Source organism: Adelges cooleyi, unplaced genomic scaffold, assembly GCF_023614345.1.
Source record: "Adelges cooleyi isolate 19-005CV unplaced genomic scaffold, UGA_ACOO_1.1 ACOO_flye_CR_arks_rails_tigmint_CR_PRNA_306, whole genome shotgun sequence".
In the NCBI taxonomy this organism is placed as follows: Eukaryota; Metazoa; Arthropoda; class Insecta; order Hemiptera; family Adelgidae; genus Adelges; species Adelges cooleyi.
The window spans coordinates 858,263-874,046 of record NW_026095977.1 but is presented as its reverse complement, the minus strand read 5'-3'; the positions used below and the strand labels follow the sequence as shown (position 1 = coordinate 874,046).

General features: G+C 32.9%; 3 protein-coding genes across 4 annotated transcripts in view; 1 reads left to right on the top strand and 2 right to left on the bottom strand.

The window, feature by feature from the left end:
• The window catches only part of LOC126839578 (uncharacterized), a 189,813-nt gene that overhangs the window by 136,493 nt on the left and 37,536 nt on the right, over positions 1-15,784 (bottom strand). The gene's annotated exons all lie outside the window — the stretch shown is intronic.
• Positions 175-5,615, top strand: LOC126839580 (very-long-chain 3-oxoacyl-CoA reductase-like). The gene is made up of 6 exons (XM_050574959.1): positions 175-1,046; positions 2,650-2,696; positions 2,784-2,859; positions 3,684-4,024; positions 4,611-4,829; positions 5,197-5,615. Exons 1-6 carry the CDS (start codon positions 878-880, stop codon positions 5,317-5,319), a joined length of 975 nt encoding a protein of 324 aa, XP_050430916.1. The 5' UTR covers positions 175-877; the 3' UTR covers positions 5,320-5,615.
• The window catches only part of LOC126839572 (KN motif and ankyrin repeat domain-containing protein 2), a 38,514-nt gene continuing 30,028 nt past the window's right edge, over positions 7,299-15,784 (bottom strand). The window contains exons 9-13 of the mRNA XM_050574936.1: positions 15,418-15,550; positions 15,247-15,357; positions 12,836-13,048; positions 10,814-11,014; positions 7,299-8,770 (exon numbers count right to left, since the gene is read on the bottom strand). Coding sequence (XP_050430893.1) covers positions 8,501-8,770; positions 10,814-11,014; positions 12,836-13,048; positions 15,247-15,357; positions 15,418-15,550 — 928 coding nt within the window. The 3' untranslated portion in view covers positions 7,299-8,500. The remainder of the gene's footprint in view (positions 8,771-10,813; positions 11,015-12,835; positions 13,049-15,246; positions 15,358-15,417; positions 15,551-15,784) is intronic.

Below are 15,784 nucleotides of genomic sequence, written 5' to 3'. Positions count from 1 at the left end.
TCAGATTGTTTCAAAGAGTAGTTTGAGATATTTGAAGATGCATTTTAGTCATAATACGCAAGAAAATGTATTCTATTAATTCATGATAAATATTTATTAGAAGATAAAAAAAAAAGAAACAACTAGTTCTTTCTCATTTCTATTCAATACTGACTACTTGTGATAGTAGATAAAAAAATCCCGTGGGGAATCCCGTGACAACAGCCACATATATAATGTAATATTTTCCCTTGATAATTTTTAGGAATTTATATTATCACATTGAAATACCACAACATCAGTTTTTCATCAGGTAATTTTTGTCTTGGAATACATATTGAAAGGTAACACGCAAACTTTGGTTGAGGGCAAAATGAGGGCATTTTCTGTCACAAAATTGAACCTGACCGGACGATTTAAACCGTAAAAGTATAAGAATGAATATTTTTAAAAACGACCAACGTCGGTGAATGCGATTTATTGGTAGGTTCACCGAAATTACATAACTTTAATAATCTCTAACGAGCACAGCCAGCAGCACGGCGGTGTCAACTCGTCTTACCTTGGTTTTTCACTTCGGTCCCCACCGAACCAAAGAGCCTTTCTCCTAGTCCGCCTTGAAACGACGGCAGGCGCTCGCCCAACCAGTGGTCCGCCGGTGTGTCGTTTGTGCGGTTGTCGTTGTGCCGGCCGAGTCGTAAACAACGCAATATTTATAAAAAAAATATATATTTGCTTTTTTACCGAAAACAATACCGGGTTTCCTCCAAGAAAAATCCAAAAAGTTTGGCTCGGGTTGGCCCCGGATCGGCCTGGACGTGCGGTCATGGGTGGAATCGATGCAGTCTGAAAGTCTACACTGTGTTTTTGTGCTTGCTTGAGCGTGCTTAAAACCAAAATGCTGGACTGGCCGAAGGGGACCAGCTACCTGGAGGTGGTGGGCATCGTCGGCCTGTGCCTTTGGCTGCTCAAGCTGACGGTTGTCGCGTCCAAATCGGTTTACCAGAATTTACTAGCGCCGTTGATGGGACGCGGCGTGGACTTTAAGAAAACCGGACAGTGGGCAGGTAATAGCTATTGAAAAAAAATAATAACGTAAACCTCAATAGACATCCTTGAAGTCTTGCGACATAATACCGCAAAGCATCTTGTTCACTGTCTACTACGATATCCTCATTTGTGTGACGACAAGTTTTTCCTATTCGGCGAAAGCCATTACAATTTTTTCTGTAATTTCTAAACCAGTAACATTCGTTAAATTGTTATTACTGACCTGAAATTGGAGTGTCTAATTTTAGATCAACAACTAGTCTGGTTTAAAATTGCTTCTTAACCGAACTTAAATGATAGACCAAAAAAATATATACAAACGGAATGGATTCATACAGTTTACATCTAAACATTATTTTTAAATTAACTACATATTAAACTCAACTTACAATTCGTTTTGTAACGTTTAAAACAAATGTACTATAAAAACTAGTTTAATTAAACTACTTTGAAAAAACAAAACAACGTTGCTTACCTCTTTTTTCCAAATTGAATATTGTTTATTGCATTTTACAAGAACACCGTCTGCATATTATCAGTCTGAATAACTATACACAGTTATTAAGTGAATCCAAGAACTAAAATGTTAAGTTATTGACTGATTAAACATTTTTAATTTACTCGATTAGAAGTCCCATAATTTTTAATTTTTTAATTATGGTCAAAGCGTACAATGATTTTTAAATATTTCCATTTGACGATCGACTAGGCGAAGTATGAATTTAATCTTACAGACAACAATTTTTATGGAATTCATATTTCAAAAATATATTGAACATTTTTTTGAACCTTATTTTCGCTCACATTCGTTTTAAAAATACAAATTTTTTTTTTTTTTTTAGTTGTGTGCCAACTAACGAATTATCGTAAACCGACGTTTTAGAGTTAAATAAACATTTTTTTTTCGATTTCCCCAATAATAATAATACTAATAAATTGTGTTCTCATGACATGTTTAACAAGATAATAATGTTTACATTTTTGTACACCTAATATTACTAGTTGAGGGCTACACGCGGGTCATACACTCCAACCCGGAAGGTGTGTCTCTTTTGGCATTTATAATAATTATTTCATTTATTACCACGCACAAACGTGACTTGGCAATGATTTTTTAGGAAAAAAAATCTCTAGTTTTCGGTTAACACAATTAAACAACCTATGAGACAATACTATTCTTATTCTATTCGTAGGAAAGGAAACTAAAATTTACATTATAAAAGGCTGTCGTTGGGCGCAAGGGCTGTGATTCATGGCAAGTGCCCCATCACCGTTAAATTGTATTAAGATTGGATTGGTTAAGTTTCATTTATAATAAAATAATAAAAATACAAATGTTGATAATCCAAAACATCAATTTTTGTATTTATTTTCAAAATTAAGTACTAGAATAATTTATTTATTTAAACGACACACTATGCACAAACAGAGTCAATTATTTAGTAGGCCTAAAGCAAAACAAAAATAGTTGTAGGGCTAGTCATAGTTTTGGAGAAGCCTAAGCCAAGAACACATAAATATATATTTTAATATCCGTTAAATCGATTGAAAAGCGTCAGATCTACATCAATTAATGATTCTAACCACTTTCACTCGTTTGGTTGTATTTTTATTTTTCAGTAATAACCGGTGCCACCGATGGAATTGGAAGAGAATACGCCGAACAGGTATACTTTGTTCATTGAATCGACCTTATCGGTGTTATTAATAAGAGTTACCACTAAAATAATAATTACAAAATGCTTTCTTCACAGTTGGCTGCCAAAGGCATGGACGTGGTGCTGGTCAGTCGGACCAAATCGAAATTGGAGAACACGTCCAACGACATAAGTGAGTGAGCCGGTACAAAAAAAAATATCAAAATATGTAGACTATACATGTTAAACAAATTCTGCCAATTACTTTTGTCTAGATTATTATTAACGCAAATAATAATTGCCATAGAAAACGAATTTAATTACATTGTAATAATTACACAAATCAGGTCCTTTCAGACTAATTAAAAACCGTATAAAAACTCTTTAGATTTCTAATTTAAAATATCGACGTTTGTTGATTTTAATTGCTTAATATTAGACTAAATTTTATTTATTTTATTTTATTTGGATTCCAACATCCATCCAAATTGATAAATCGTTGTTGAAAAAAAAGTGTATATCCTTACCTTCCCTTATGGAATATTATATTTATTACTAACATATTATGACAATTTCCTCAAAATCACATCTGTAGTAATTTTGAGTGGCAAAATTTAGAGTTTTACGAATTCTACAAATATTAATAACAAAAAAAATCTTTAAAAACACATTTATGAATAGTTATAACAGAATTGAAGCGAATTTTCTTATCAGCATTCCCAGAATTATATTTCCCCTTATCACCATACCGCTTATCACTATCCCACCACGTATATTTATAGCAGACTTTATTTTTTTTTTTGGCGGCCATGTGCAATTGTGTCAATGTTTACATTATGTTATCAATATTTCATTGTGATATAATGATTGCAACATACCTTATACCTCATACCACAACGATACGTTGATAACATAATGTAAAAACGACGGGGATCCAATTAGTTAGCACCGTCTGACTTGTTTCAAGCTTAAGCCACGATCAAGTAATAATTATTGTATTTTATTCGTGTTACACAGAATCGAAATACGGCGTCGACACGAAAATCATTGAAACCGACTTCACCGACCACGACCCCGAACTGACCGACCGCCTGGCCAAAGAAATGGGCGATTTAGACATCGGCGTGCTGGTCAACAACGTGGGCGTCTACAACCCGTATCCGGATTATTTTTTGAACTTTGACAAAAATAATCCTCTGTACGATAACATGGTCAAGTGTAACATATCTCCGGTGGTGCACATGTGCCGGGCCGTCATGCCGGGCATGGTAAAACGCAACCGGGGTGTCGTCATTAACATTTCTTCAGCCGCGGCCGTCATACATTGTCCTCTCCTAACCGTTTATGGTGCCACAAAAGTACGGACCGTTGTTGTTGTGTAACAATTAATGTAATTTTGACTTGAACGTGTCTTTTGGCTGGACATCTGTCGAGTAACCAAGTGACGCTCAAAGGGTGGGAATGGGGTAGAATAGTGTAGATGTGATGGTGATAAGCGGGCGGTAATCGATAATTCCTGGATAACTGATAAGAGAATAAATTGATAAGAGATAACTGATAAGAGACTGTGGCGGATGCAGGCAAAAGGTTGCCCGGCCGGTGTCCGAAGACATTGGTCGGTAGTTGTCGTGTGCGTATTTATGTGTGCGCTCTGGGTGACTTTGATCACATGCGAGAAGTTCGCTACGGTTCGTCACAACTACCGAGATCTGGCGATCTGACCATGTGTTGAGGCGGTATCGATGCCGACAGCTAGGTTGCGCTAGCTGTGGCGCCTCGTGGCCATACATCCGCTACAGTGCTGTACGTGGGGCCGCCACAAGACGATTGATAAGAAACAGAAAATCAGTAGACATGTTAACATAAGACATGTTCATGATCCAATGAATTATTGTTTTTTTTTTTTTTAATTTTAATTGTGACGTTTTTATTTTGATTTTAAAGACGTTTGTCGAAAAATTCAGCGTTGAACTGGCCAAAGAGTATGAAAACGATGGGATTCTGGTGCAATGCGTTTTACCGTACTTTGTGGCCACCGAATCAAACAACATTCTCAACCGACCGTCATGGTTGGTGCCAACTGCCAAAACCTATGTCCGTTCTGCCATCAAGACGACCGGCATCCAGAGTATAACCACCGGATATTTCCCCCACACTATAGTGGTATGTTATCCGGTCATTTGCCAAAATAAATCATTTAAACGACCTAAAAGACTAGCAAATTATAATCAATCAAACGAATGATGTTCAATTGAGCACACAAATAATAGCGAAGGGAATAAATAAATAATAATAACAATTTTTATTTTTTTGAACGATGCTCAACTCTGGTTGAAAAATTATAACTTAAAAAGGGTAACGGTGTGGTTTGAATGAACTAATAAACTCTTACAGCAATGTCATCAGACATATGTGTTAATCGTATAAGACAGTATCGTGCATTAACGATTGGACTTTTGGGTTTAAAACGTTGGGAATTGCAAATTTTTTAAGTGATATGTTAATTGATAATGCTAATTGTTTGTTTAAGGTGTACACGGTCAAGTTATTGGATTCAATATGCCATCCACTGGTGTCGGCCATATCGATGAAGTTGTTGTTGAGATGTCGCAATCGGTACATGAGACGCTACAGTGAAATGTCACAAGTTTAGACTGCATATTAGTATTATGATAATAATACAAAAAAATATATACATTTTTTTTTCTACATTAAAAACAATCTGAAAAAATAATAATATTTTGTTAAACGTAGCAATTTAAGGTGTTTTGTAGACAAATCAAATAATCTCTACTTATTACTTATCTCTACAATGTCTACTTATTTAGTTTTAATGACTACCTATTGAAAGCAGTATTGTTTTAATTGGTTTCACATATTATTATTACAACTGCATTAATAAACAATGTAAAACCTGTATCTAAAACTCTCATACAACGTTAATAAAATAATTGTTTTGTTTTGTCTAGACTTACAGTTTAAACAAATACTAAAAAAAAATACAATTCTTCATAAAAAAAAAGAAATAGAAATCAAATTACTTTGTTTTATGTCAATAAAATAATTAAATTAAACGGAAAAAAATAGTAAAAACTAAACGATATTTTGATTTTTCCATAGACTCAACAGAATACTCTTAATTATGATTTTAAAGCCTTAATTACATATCCAAAAATTATAGCTTTAACAATGTTTTACTTGTGAACAATGTTTCAATAAAAAAAACATTTTCAAACCAAGTTATAATTTGGTATATTTTATGATGTTCAAAAAATTGTTTTGTTTTTCAAAGTAAGGCTTCGGTTGTGGATTTTTATGCTAACATTGTCTTATACGTTGATAAAATGCACATGAAATCACGTATAAAAATTAAAAATTCGTCTATAAATGCAACATAATTCTAAATTTGTGATTTACTTTTATCAGAATAAAGAAATGTCTTTTCTTATTTCATCTTTTAAGTTAGGCAATAGAAAAACAATACAACATTTTTGTATTTACAAATATAAGCTATTGTAGTTGTACAGGTAATATACTTAAGGTGAAAATAATTATACATTATTAATGGCTGGTCTTGTTCATTTTTTTAAATACCAGTTGTATTAATTGTTTTAATATTATTTAAAACATTTTAAAACTCCTATATTATTACAATTTATATTAAAATAAAATAATTTGTCTATATTTTATTTAGCAGGGCATATTTTTATGGAACAGTACATGTTAACATATTATTTTTATTAATAATTAATTATTTAGTTGAAAAATCTTTTTTCATTGAACGTGTAATTAAAATATATTTAATAATTACACATTGTAATTTATGAGTATTAATTAAAACAAATTGGCATTTTATTACTTAAAAGTTAAAACCTAGGAAGTCATTTAATTTTCACCAATAGTATTGTGTACTTGATAGTTACAAGTTAAAATCTAGCTATAGTTTCCTATTGTGTTAAAACAATAATTAATGATTGGAAAAATATTAATTTCAACTTTTTACATGTATAACACTTTTGGTGAAAAACTATAAATTAAAATGTAATAATAAATAAAATATTGTAAAAGTAGATGGCAGTTTATCAATTTCAATCTATAAAAATATTACTAAGAAATTATAATCACGTGGTCGAGTATCAATTTATACATTTTTTTTTTGTAGATATTTTGAAATTTATAAACAAGTATAGCAAGTGTAGCACACTTAACTAATCTAAGTTATATTATAATATATTTATTATTATTTTATTTTATTAAAATATTTGGTTAAGTTGATTCTAAACAAACATATTGTGCCTAATTCCGATTCGTTTATTTTGTTTTGAAAATTAAGGCAGAAAAAAAACTATTAATTGGTAAAACAAAAAGATAATTTGTTTCATATTTCAATACAATAACATTTAAATGAAACATAATAGTTTCTTACTGTTAAAAATGTATAAAAATATATTATATAAGACTCTTTTTAACAAACTGACATGAATAACAATAATATTATTGAATACATTTAAATAATTAATAATGCAATAACGAATAATTGTTATACTTGTGTTTAGAAAATTTAATTAAAAAAAAAAAAATAGTAAACATTTACAACTTTACTTATTATAAATTACAATCTCTTATTGTTTAATGTATGTAGAAAAAAAATAATTTTCAGTGAATACTGGAATACATTTTTTCTGTTTTTTATTTGTGTAAACTTAATCCATTTAATAAATGCTACGCTCTGTAAAATAAATTTAGAGTTTATAAATTTGTTTAATGTAAATCTATATGATATTATTAATATTAGTTATGTATTTTCATGTTCAATTTTTAAACAGTAAATCAAATGAAATTTAAATAACAATGGAAATATTCTGCGAATCAGTGAAGCTAAACTTGGTTTTGAAACTTGCTAGTTATTATTAACTCAAAACATTTTGAAAGTAGTTAATAAGCAATGATTTAGGATAATAACTAATGTAGCAGCTGGAGCCTTACCAAAAAGAAATAATAAACCAAACTTCATTTAGTCATGTGGTTTAAGGTTTGGCTGTAACTTTTTGCTGTTAAATATTAGACCAAGTTTTTCCACAGTTCATAAGTTAGCCAATACAATATATAAGCACAAAAAAGAACAACTCACATTTTTTATTGTCTACGACTTCACGAATTAGCTTTTTTAGTCAATGCATTTTCAAGTAATAGTAGTTACAGTAGCATAAAATAATATCATAATATTATGGAACATGTACAGTTAAATCCAAACTAAGGGTACATTTATAACTCAGTTAAACGGTCAAACAATAGAAAAACAAAACAAGGGATTAAAATTATACATACAATACAATGATATTATAACGCAATGTCTAACAAGAGTTTTGACATAAAGTTTGTTTGTTTTCTATGTGTCATTGAGATAGAAATAAATTATAACATTGTTATATTCATCTTAGTTTTAAAAATACACGGACGAACCGCGCTGTACACGAAAACGGCAACCGATTTTATGCGGGATTCCCGCCGCCAACGGGGGTACCCTGCCGTTGTTTACCATCCGCCCGTCCATTGACTATGGCGAGGGTACCCCCGTTGACGGCGGGAATCCCGCATAAAACCGGTCGCCGTTTTTGTGTACAGCACGGTTCGGCCGTGTAAAATCAATGTACATGCACAAAAAAAAAAAAAATAGGTAAGGTGTATTAAATTAAAAAAGTTTTATAAAAAACCTATTTCCAACAACCTCTGATGTCACAAGGATTAGACCTTTTCAACGAAAATGTTTATTCGTCTAAAGGGCATAATAATATTGTACGTCCGGAAGTGACCGGAAGGACTCCCCCCCCCCGTTAAGGACTTCTGGTTTTCACCAGGTTCGTCAGGGTGGCGTATTGCCGGGGTTGCAGGCCGGGTGACTTCTTCAGCGACAGGTAAGACGACGGCGACGACGACGACGGCGACGTTGTCATCATGACGGTGTTGGCACTTCTAGACCTTTTCGACTTGGACAGGTGGAACGGCGAGTTTTCCCTGGACACTAAGTGCTGCTTGGCGTATAGACCAATGCCGATCTCCCTGTGACCGGCTTCCATGGCGATGCTCAGAGCCGTGCTACCGTCCTGAAACAGAACCAGAGTTGAGAGCAGGTTGAAGAGACCCACTGATGAAAAGACGGGGTAAGTATTAAAAACATTTTCACAGCAATTATCAGAGAATAGACCTGATTGGAATCAGATAATAAGCATTAGATGATACGACAGTGGATGCACCGATGAAGGATGATTTATTGAAAAAAGGAATCACATGAAAAGGACGAACAGAGACAAAGGTGTGACGCGTTTATGACTAGTTTGTTTTTTAATCAAGAGTGGAGATCCAAGCACAAAAAACTTGGTTATTTTCTCAGCTCGGTGGTAAAACATTGAGCTATGGATATGCTATCTCTAATCTCTAACTAAAAGTGAAAATGTAAAGCGAAAATGGCGGCAAGACATTTCTTGTATCTAGCCTTACAATACATTCCACGTGGGAATGGTCGCCCAAAAAATTGGGTTTTTATTTAATTTAAACGAAAGAAAAAACATAATAATGTTTTTATTGACAATTTTTTTGAATAAATCACGAATAAAATTATTCAAATAACCTATTATCGTTGTCGTTGAAATAAGCCAGAGCTTGTTGCAAACGTTTTGAAAATCAGAATACGCTTAATAATTAATTTATTCCGTATTCTCGTTCACGGTGACATTAATAAAATAATGCTATTATGTTATACACGGCTTTTGTCTTGGAGTCAAAGATAAAAACCGGCAATTCCCGGTACAACGGCTCTAATGGAAATTTATAGCGACGAAATAAATTATTTTTCGTCCGTCCAAATGCGATTCAGTTTCGAGAACAACGTTTAATTTTTTGTTATGACCTAAATAAATCTATTTATTATACATTTACCGGTTCTTGATACCGTGAACTCATGTAGATTTTATAATACTTAGTATATTGCGAAAAAAATAGTAAATTTATGATGGAAAACGCATTAAACAAACTTAGAACTTGGAGTCCAAAGCATTATAAACTCTGGAACAATCTATGTGTACAAAATCTACAACCGGTTAATATTATGTGCTGTTCTTCAATTTTGTAAAGTCTTCCCATCACCCATCGCATGTAGGAGGTATAGCACGAAAATATGTTATAATGTAATATGTTTTCTATAAAATGCAAACAACGTGCGATCAATCTACTGTGAACACACTTGATGCAATAGACGTTTATATTAAAATATAGGAATGGGAAAACGGCGAAGGTGAGAATACCGATTTTTATTTGATATTGAAATTTCCACGGAAAGACAAAATATTATGTCAATAGCAATAAGAAAAAGTCGGCGGAGATTCTACTCGATTGGCTTTGCGAACCGTAAAACGACTGCATTCCGCGTGCGGTAAAAAGTTTAGGAATATCATATTATATATTTTATTTGGAAAGGCGAAAAAACGACACGTTCGATCCATCGTCTAAAAAGGTTTTTTCTGTGGTCTGAAACAGGTGGAAGAAAATATATAAAAAATTCAGCATATAACCGCTCTTGGGTATAGTAAATAACCAACGCCCAAACCTTGTTCGAAATACGGATTCGCACTAAAAGGAAAGCACTCGAGCGTATCACACATACATCAATGCGATACACGTGGCAATAAAGGAGGCAGAAGCTATTGGATTCGGAGAAAAAGACATTTCGAAAATACCCCAAGTATATAAGTCAGAACTTTGACAAACGTCATGGAAAACCGTAACAGCCCCACACCTACTACCTACATAATGCAAGTGCGGCGGAACCGAAATTTATTTTTTTTGTGGCTTATGCAAAACAACAATGCCAATAAATATGAATACATAGGTTGTATCGCGTGAGACGGTCGTTGACGGTTGTACGGTTTTCATAAAAAAAAGACGAGACACTATATAGATAAATCAATTTCCACAGTCTTCTTCGGCCAACCCACTCGAAACATGATACAATAGCAATGGAAGTGGGGTTTTCTTACGACCAAACACACTTGAATGGTCTCCAGCCAAAAGGAAAAAAATTCCAACCGAACACGTCTTAGGTTTTCCTTTTTCTTGCGGTTTCTCTGTTTTGCATGAGATGGTTCACTTACGTTGTCTGCGATGGAAACGTCGCATTCGGGACAAGCCAAAAGGATGTTGACCACTTCCTGGAGACCGTGCTCGGCGGCGCACATAAGGGCCGTGCTACCGTCTTCGTCTTGGACGTTGATGTCGGCGCCGCATTCCAACAGCAACTTGACCACTTCGGTTTTGCCGTGAGACACGGCCAACATCAGCGTGGTCTGTCCGTGCTGCGAACAAATTTTCATAATATGTTATCGAATAATTTACATTTTCACAATGGCGAGGAGCACGAGTTAACGACTGATCGTTTGCGATGGATCGAATTGAAATTACAATGAATTCCTGTCACGTGAATTCTGAATCCTGACAGGGCAAAGTATCGGAAAATGGAAAGTAAAAAAAAATTCAATAAAACAAGCAGTTGCAATTCAGATTTGTTTAGTACTATTAAATCTTTAATTTTAAATTTATAAAATTCCATCAGAAATCCATATTGTTGTTGGATAGGCAATTTAAAGTACAATTACCATGTAATTATAACATTATGAGTTACCTGTTCATTTTTTTTAAAAAAATTAAACATTTTTTGTTTAGTTTATTTTAAATTGTAGTTCATCAGTAGTATACAGGCAAAAACATTTCATCTCAAGATTTTAATAAAAATGACCCACTGAATCTTTACAACGTCCTTATTGATTTATCCCGTTTCGGGAAACGTCAACCATTTCAATTTTAGGCCATCCAATTTCTATCAGTTAACATTTCATGTATAGCTCGGAAATTTTGCCGAACCTATCCATAATTGTTTTTGTTAAACAAATCAAAATATGTATTATTGAATTAAATTTAATGATAATATCAAATAAATGTAACATTAGGGTGGTTTCTTGAATGAATTCGAAATAAAAAAAGCCCAGTTCTTAATCCGAGGTTAGGTTACACTTAACTGTATAATATTATACAATATCGTTTTGAATAAAATCTTAGTGTTTTTAACTCTTAAGCTGAAACAACAATAATTCAACGAAAATATTTGTTATCGAACTATAGACATCTGTCTGGAATTCGATTCGGCGTTTTGTGTTAAACATTTATGCCGGGTTGCATAAAGAGTTAATCAATTGAATGGTTCGTTAAAATTTAACGGACCAATCACGAGCCAGTAAATTATGTTTCGGGAACTTCTAGACCTCTGTTGGTTCATTAAACGTTTGATAGAACGTTTATGCAACCCGGTATTAGTCTTTTCGACTTAACCGATGTTAGATTCGGTCGGGTAATACCACGGTCAAGTATTTCGAACGGTTTACGGGATTCACTGGATCCCCATGCCATGAATAACCTTTTTCGCATAATTAACCTCGCGTGGAATTTTTCATTTAATTAAAAGCAACTATTCGGACGGGACTTACAACGCGTATCGGCCGCATTGCAAAGGGCGAACGGTATTTGGGATGGAATTTACACGCGGATATTCATTAGCTGTCTTAAGCACGTTTAAATTTACCGCCACCGTTTATTAGTTAACGACAAAGCGTTTGAAACGTTCTGCAGCAGCTTATAGACGAGTGATTTCGTTTTGGGGTCAACATATTTTAGTGCTTTAGGGTTCTCTAAATTCGTTAGCACGCCATTGCCTTTGTCCGTTTGGTATGTGAAATACTAGTCGACAGATTTTAATTGACAGCCTCGAGAGACACTGTTAATAAAATTCCCGAATAACAAATTCCGTGTAGCGAATTCTCCACATTATAATGTGGAATAATTCTCCACAAACCGATTAACTACATAAAATGAAATTTTTTTAGGACAGGCAGTTAAAGTTATTTGATATAATGTATGTAAGTACAATTGCCAGTTTTTTTAGTGCACTCTAGTGGTAAAAACTACAGAGTTATTTATCTTGGCCACTGAAAAGTTGGTTAAAGTTATACCGAAAACTAAAAACCCGGTTCTTCAAATATAAACTACTACCTAACCAAAGTATATTAATATTGTTGTCACATGTAAATTATAGTAATAATTGTATTATTATTATTATTATTTACTTTCTTCGCTTGTAAATTGACGTCGCCGCTCTTGAATAGTTTTCTGATAATTTTCATCTCGTCGCTGTTCTTGACTTCTGCCAACGAGACGAGCATGATGCTAGAGTATCCTGCATCGTTAGTCAGGTTAACGTTGCACATGCCTGTGTCCAAAACGGCAGAGACCACTTCAAAATTCCCATGGGAAATAGCGTAATGCAACACTGTATTGCCCTGTTTGGAAAAAAAAAACGGTTTCTGTGTATTTACTATTCAAATCGGTCGAGAAGGTTGTTGGATAGATGATTTGGAAAACACTTACTAATTAAAAATTGGCTTTAAAAATATAAACAAATATCTTGGGAAACATAAAACAAACCTCAGAGAAAAAATTATCATAATATTATAACTTTTAAATAATTAACATATATTTGTTGAAAAGTAATGTAGAGACTATTTTTAAGCAAATGTTATTTTATTAAGATTATTTTGTTTAAAGTAGATTAATACACATTTTTTAGTTGTGAGTATTGTTTAATAAAATTGATATAAAAGAGTAGATTTTTTTCTCAAAACATTTTTATTTTGTGGCATTCAAATCAAAAAATTCTCCTGGCAAAATTATTTGATTACAGCGTTTAAAGATTTTTAATTAAAAAATAATCCAAATATCGAACAAAGTTAAATACTAATATAGAATAGCATAAGACAATGATAATGGTAAAGGAAAAAAAATATTTAATTTCTTCAATTCCATTAATTTAATTATTAATGTGTTTATTATATTGATATAATTTATATATAATCATTAAATTGTTTTAATAAATTAAGTTATAATTTTTGGGGAATTTTCCTCGATAAAAATAACTGAAGATGATTTAATTTATTATATTTTTTAATTACCTACTAGTCCTAGATTCTTAGTCGAAAAACTACTTCTAAAAAACGTTTAGACAAACTGAAATATAAGTATGACATTTTTTAAGGGAATGTTTTAAAAGGGGTAGATGTGGGAACTTACAACTTTTGGTCTTATAAATAAGTATTTACGATTTGCAATTAAATGGGTTTATTGAGAAAGGGTATATCATTTTTTGAATACTTTCACCTATTTACATTTTTTTATTCATTATTTTAATTGTGTAAATGAAAAAGTCTAAATATAAATTATAAAAATAGTTTTTTTGGTAAAATTTTTACTTTTTAGCATAAATTATTAAGTTTTTTTTGTATCCTGAAAAAAATTTTATATTTTGACTTATACTCTTCCTTGCCAAAACCGTCCAATTTATTGACTGGATACACGATAGAAGCGACCAATAACTTAACAAATTACCGTGGGCCTGGCAGAAATATAATATTACTATTATTAATTGAAAACGTAACGCACTACTATTTGTCTATAGCAGGTAGATAAAATATTTGGTCTGATCTACATCAATTTGTGTGTATTCTCTCAAAACAATAATATTGTCGGCTATCCGGTTACTAGGAAATTCGAATAATATTCCAACTGAATAATTCCTACACCGTTGTTGTATTTACACACAACGGTTGTTGCTTCCCAGAATACACGTTCTTAAGGGAAATAGCAAAATCGCGTTTTTGAGTTTAATTAAACGCATCGAATAACACACAAACGAAATCTCCACGGTAAACGTTTAACGGTAAAATCCACCTTCAACCCTAATACCGAGAAACGTGATTTGTATAGAGAAAATACCAAATTTCGAAATTCCCCAAAAATGTGGAAGTTTTCTCTATTTAAAACGTTAGATCAGCAGGCTTTTAGAGATTTCAAAAAAATCACCTGTTTGTTTTAAGAGACTTTCCAGGGAAGCACATAATTACATTGTATGTCTATATGTGTATAATATGATACTATTTGGCATTGTTCGAGTAAGTTATTTCAACGGAAAAAAATGAAGACAAATGATGTTTTTTCGGGAGATATCGAATAAAATATCATCAAACTTTTTACTTTAGTTAATACGGTATTTTGTCTGTTATTTAATCAAGTTTTTCCCAACTCTGTGGGCAGGCACATCGAGAAGTTTTCAAAAGTAAACCGATTTGTCAGAGTCGTATCATAGGGAACGGATATGCTCTTGTTTTTGTTCTCCTCGTAGAAATTACTAATTTTGGAGGTTTGTTATTAGGTAAATAAATTACAGTCATTTGCATGTTGATATTACAAAGCGCCTAAGGACAGTTGAACAAATCCCACCTGGGGCCACACCGCCACCAGTCGTACATAATGATTAGGGTATAGTATAATTATTGTACCTTGTAACAAAAAAAAAAAAACCATCTGGTTGATTTTCCACCGACTGATGTTTATTTACCATTACATACTATAGATGTTGTTCTTGTTTGATGAACGAAATCAAATTATTATTATTATTATTATTATTACTATGGTGAGCACTTACCGCGGCGTCTGTCATGTTTATGATGAACTCCAACAGTACAGGCGAATACGATTTGAAAGAATCAACATAATTCTTGACCACTTGACCGCCGCAGATGTTCATACTCGAAGCCTGTGAACACGGGACGTTTTTATTTTAATAATTATAATATATTTTAATTATTAGTTTCACCTTGAACCATTCTTCCCGTACGATGTCAATGGCGTGCTTAAGCTGGGCCCTAGGCAAAAGAGTGGCCGAAGTCTTTTTCAACGAATCGTTCAGCACTTTCAACGCGGCTCTCATCTCTTTGCTCGGACCGTCCCTGCAAAATCAAATTTTTAAGGTGCAATAAAAAAAAAATCCATTTAAATGTAGTCGATTATTTTCAAGTTTCGTAGTTGATTATTGTTAAATGATAACAGCCGATATCGTTAACCGGATAATTTTGTGTAAGTATTACACGATAAATCCTTGCACGGCAGCGCAAAGGCTGAACTACAATGAACAAAGTTCGCAAAGCATTGTTTTAACACAGCATTGCTGGTGTTTCCGACGA

What these genes read in the sequence shown, in the direction of transcription:
- LOC126839580 (XM_050574959.1), top strand. Translation starts at nt 878, where the DNA reads ATGCTGGACTGGCCGAAGGGGACCAGCTACCTGGAGGTGGTGGGCATC. An exon ending in GAAAACCGGACAGTGGGCAG is followed by an intron (nt 1,047 to 2,649) that starts GTAATAGCTATT and finishes TTTATTTTTCAG; the next exon opens with TAATAACCGGTGCCACCGAT. An exon ending in GAAGAGAATACGCCGAACAG is followed by an intron (nt 2,697 to 2,783) that starts GTATACTTTGTT and finishes CTTTCTTCACAG; the next exon opens with TTGGCTGCCAAAGGCATGGA.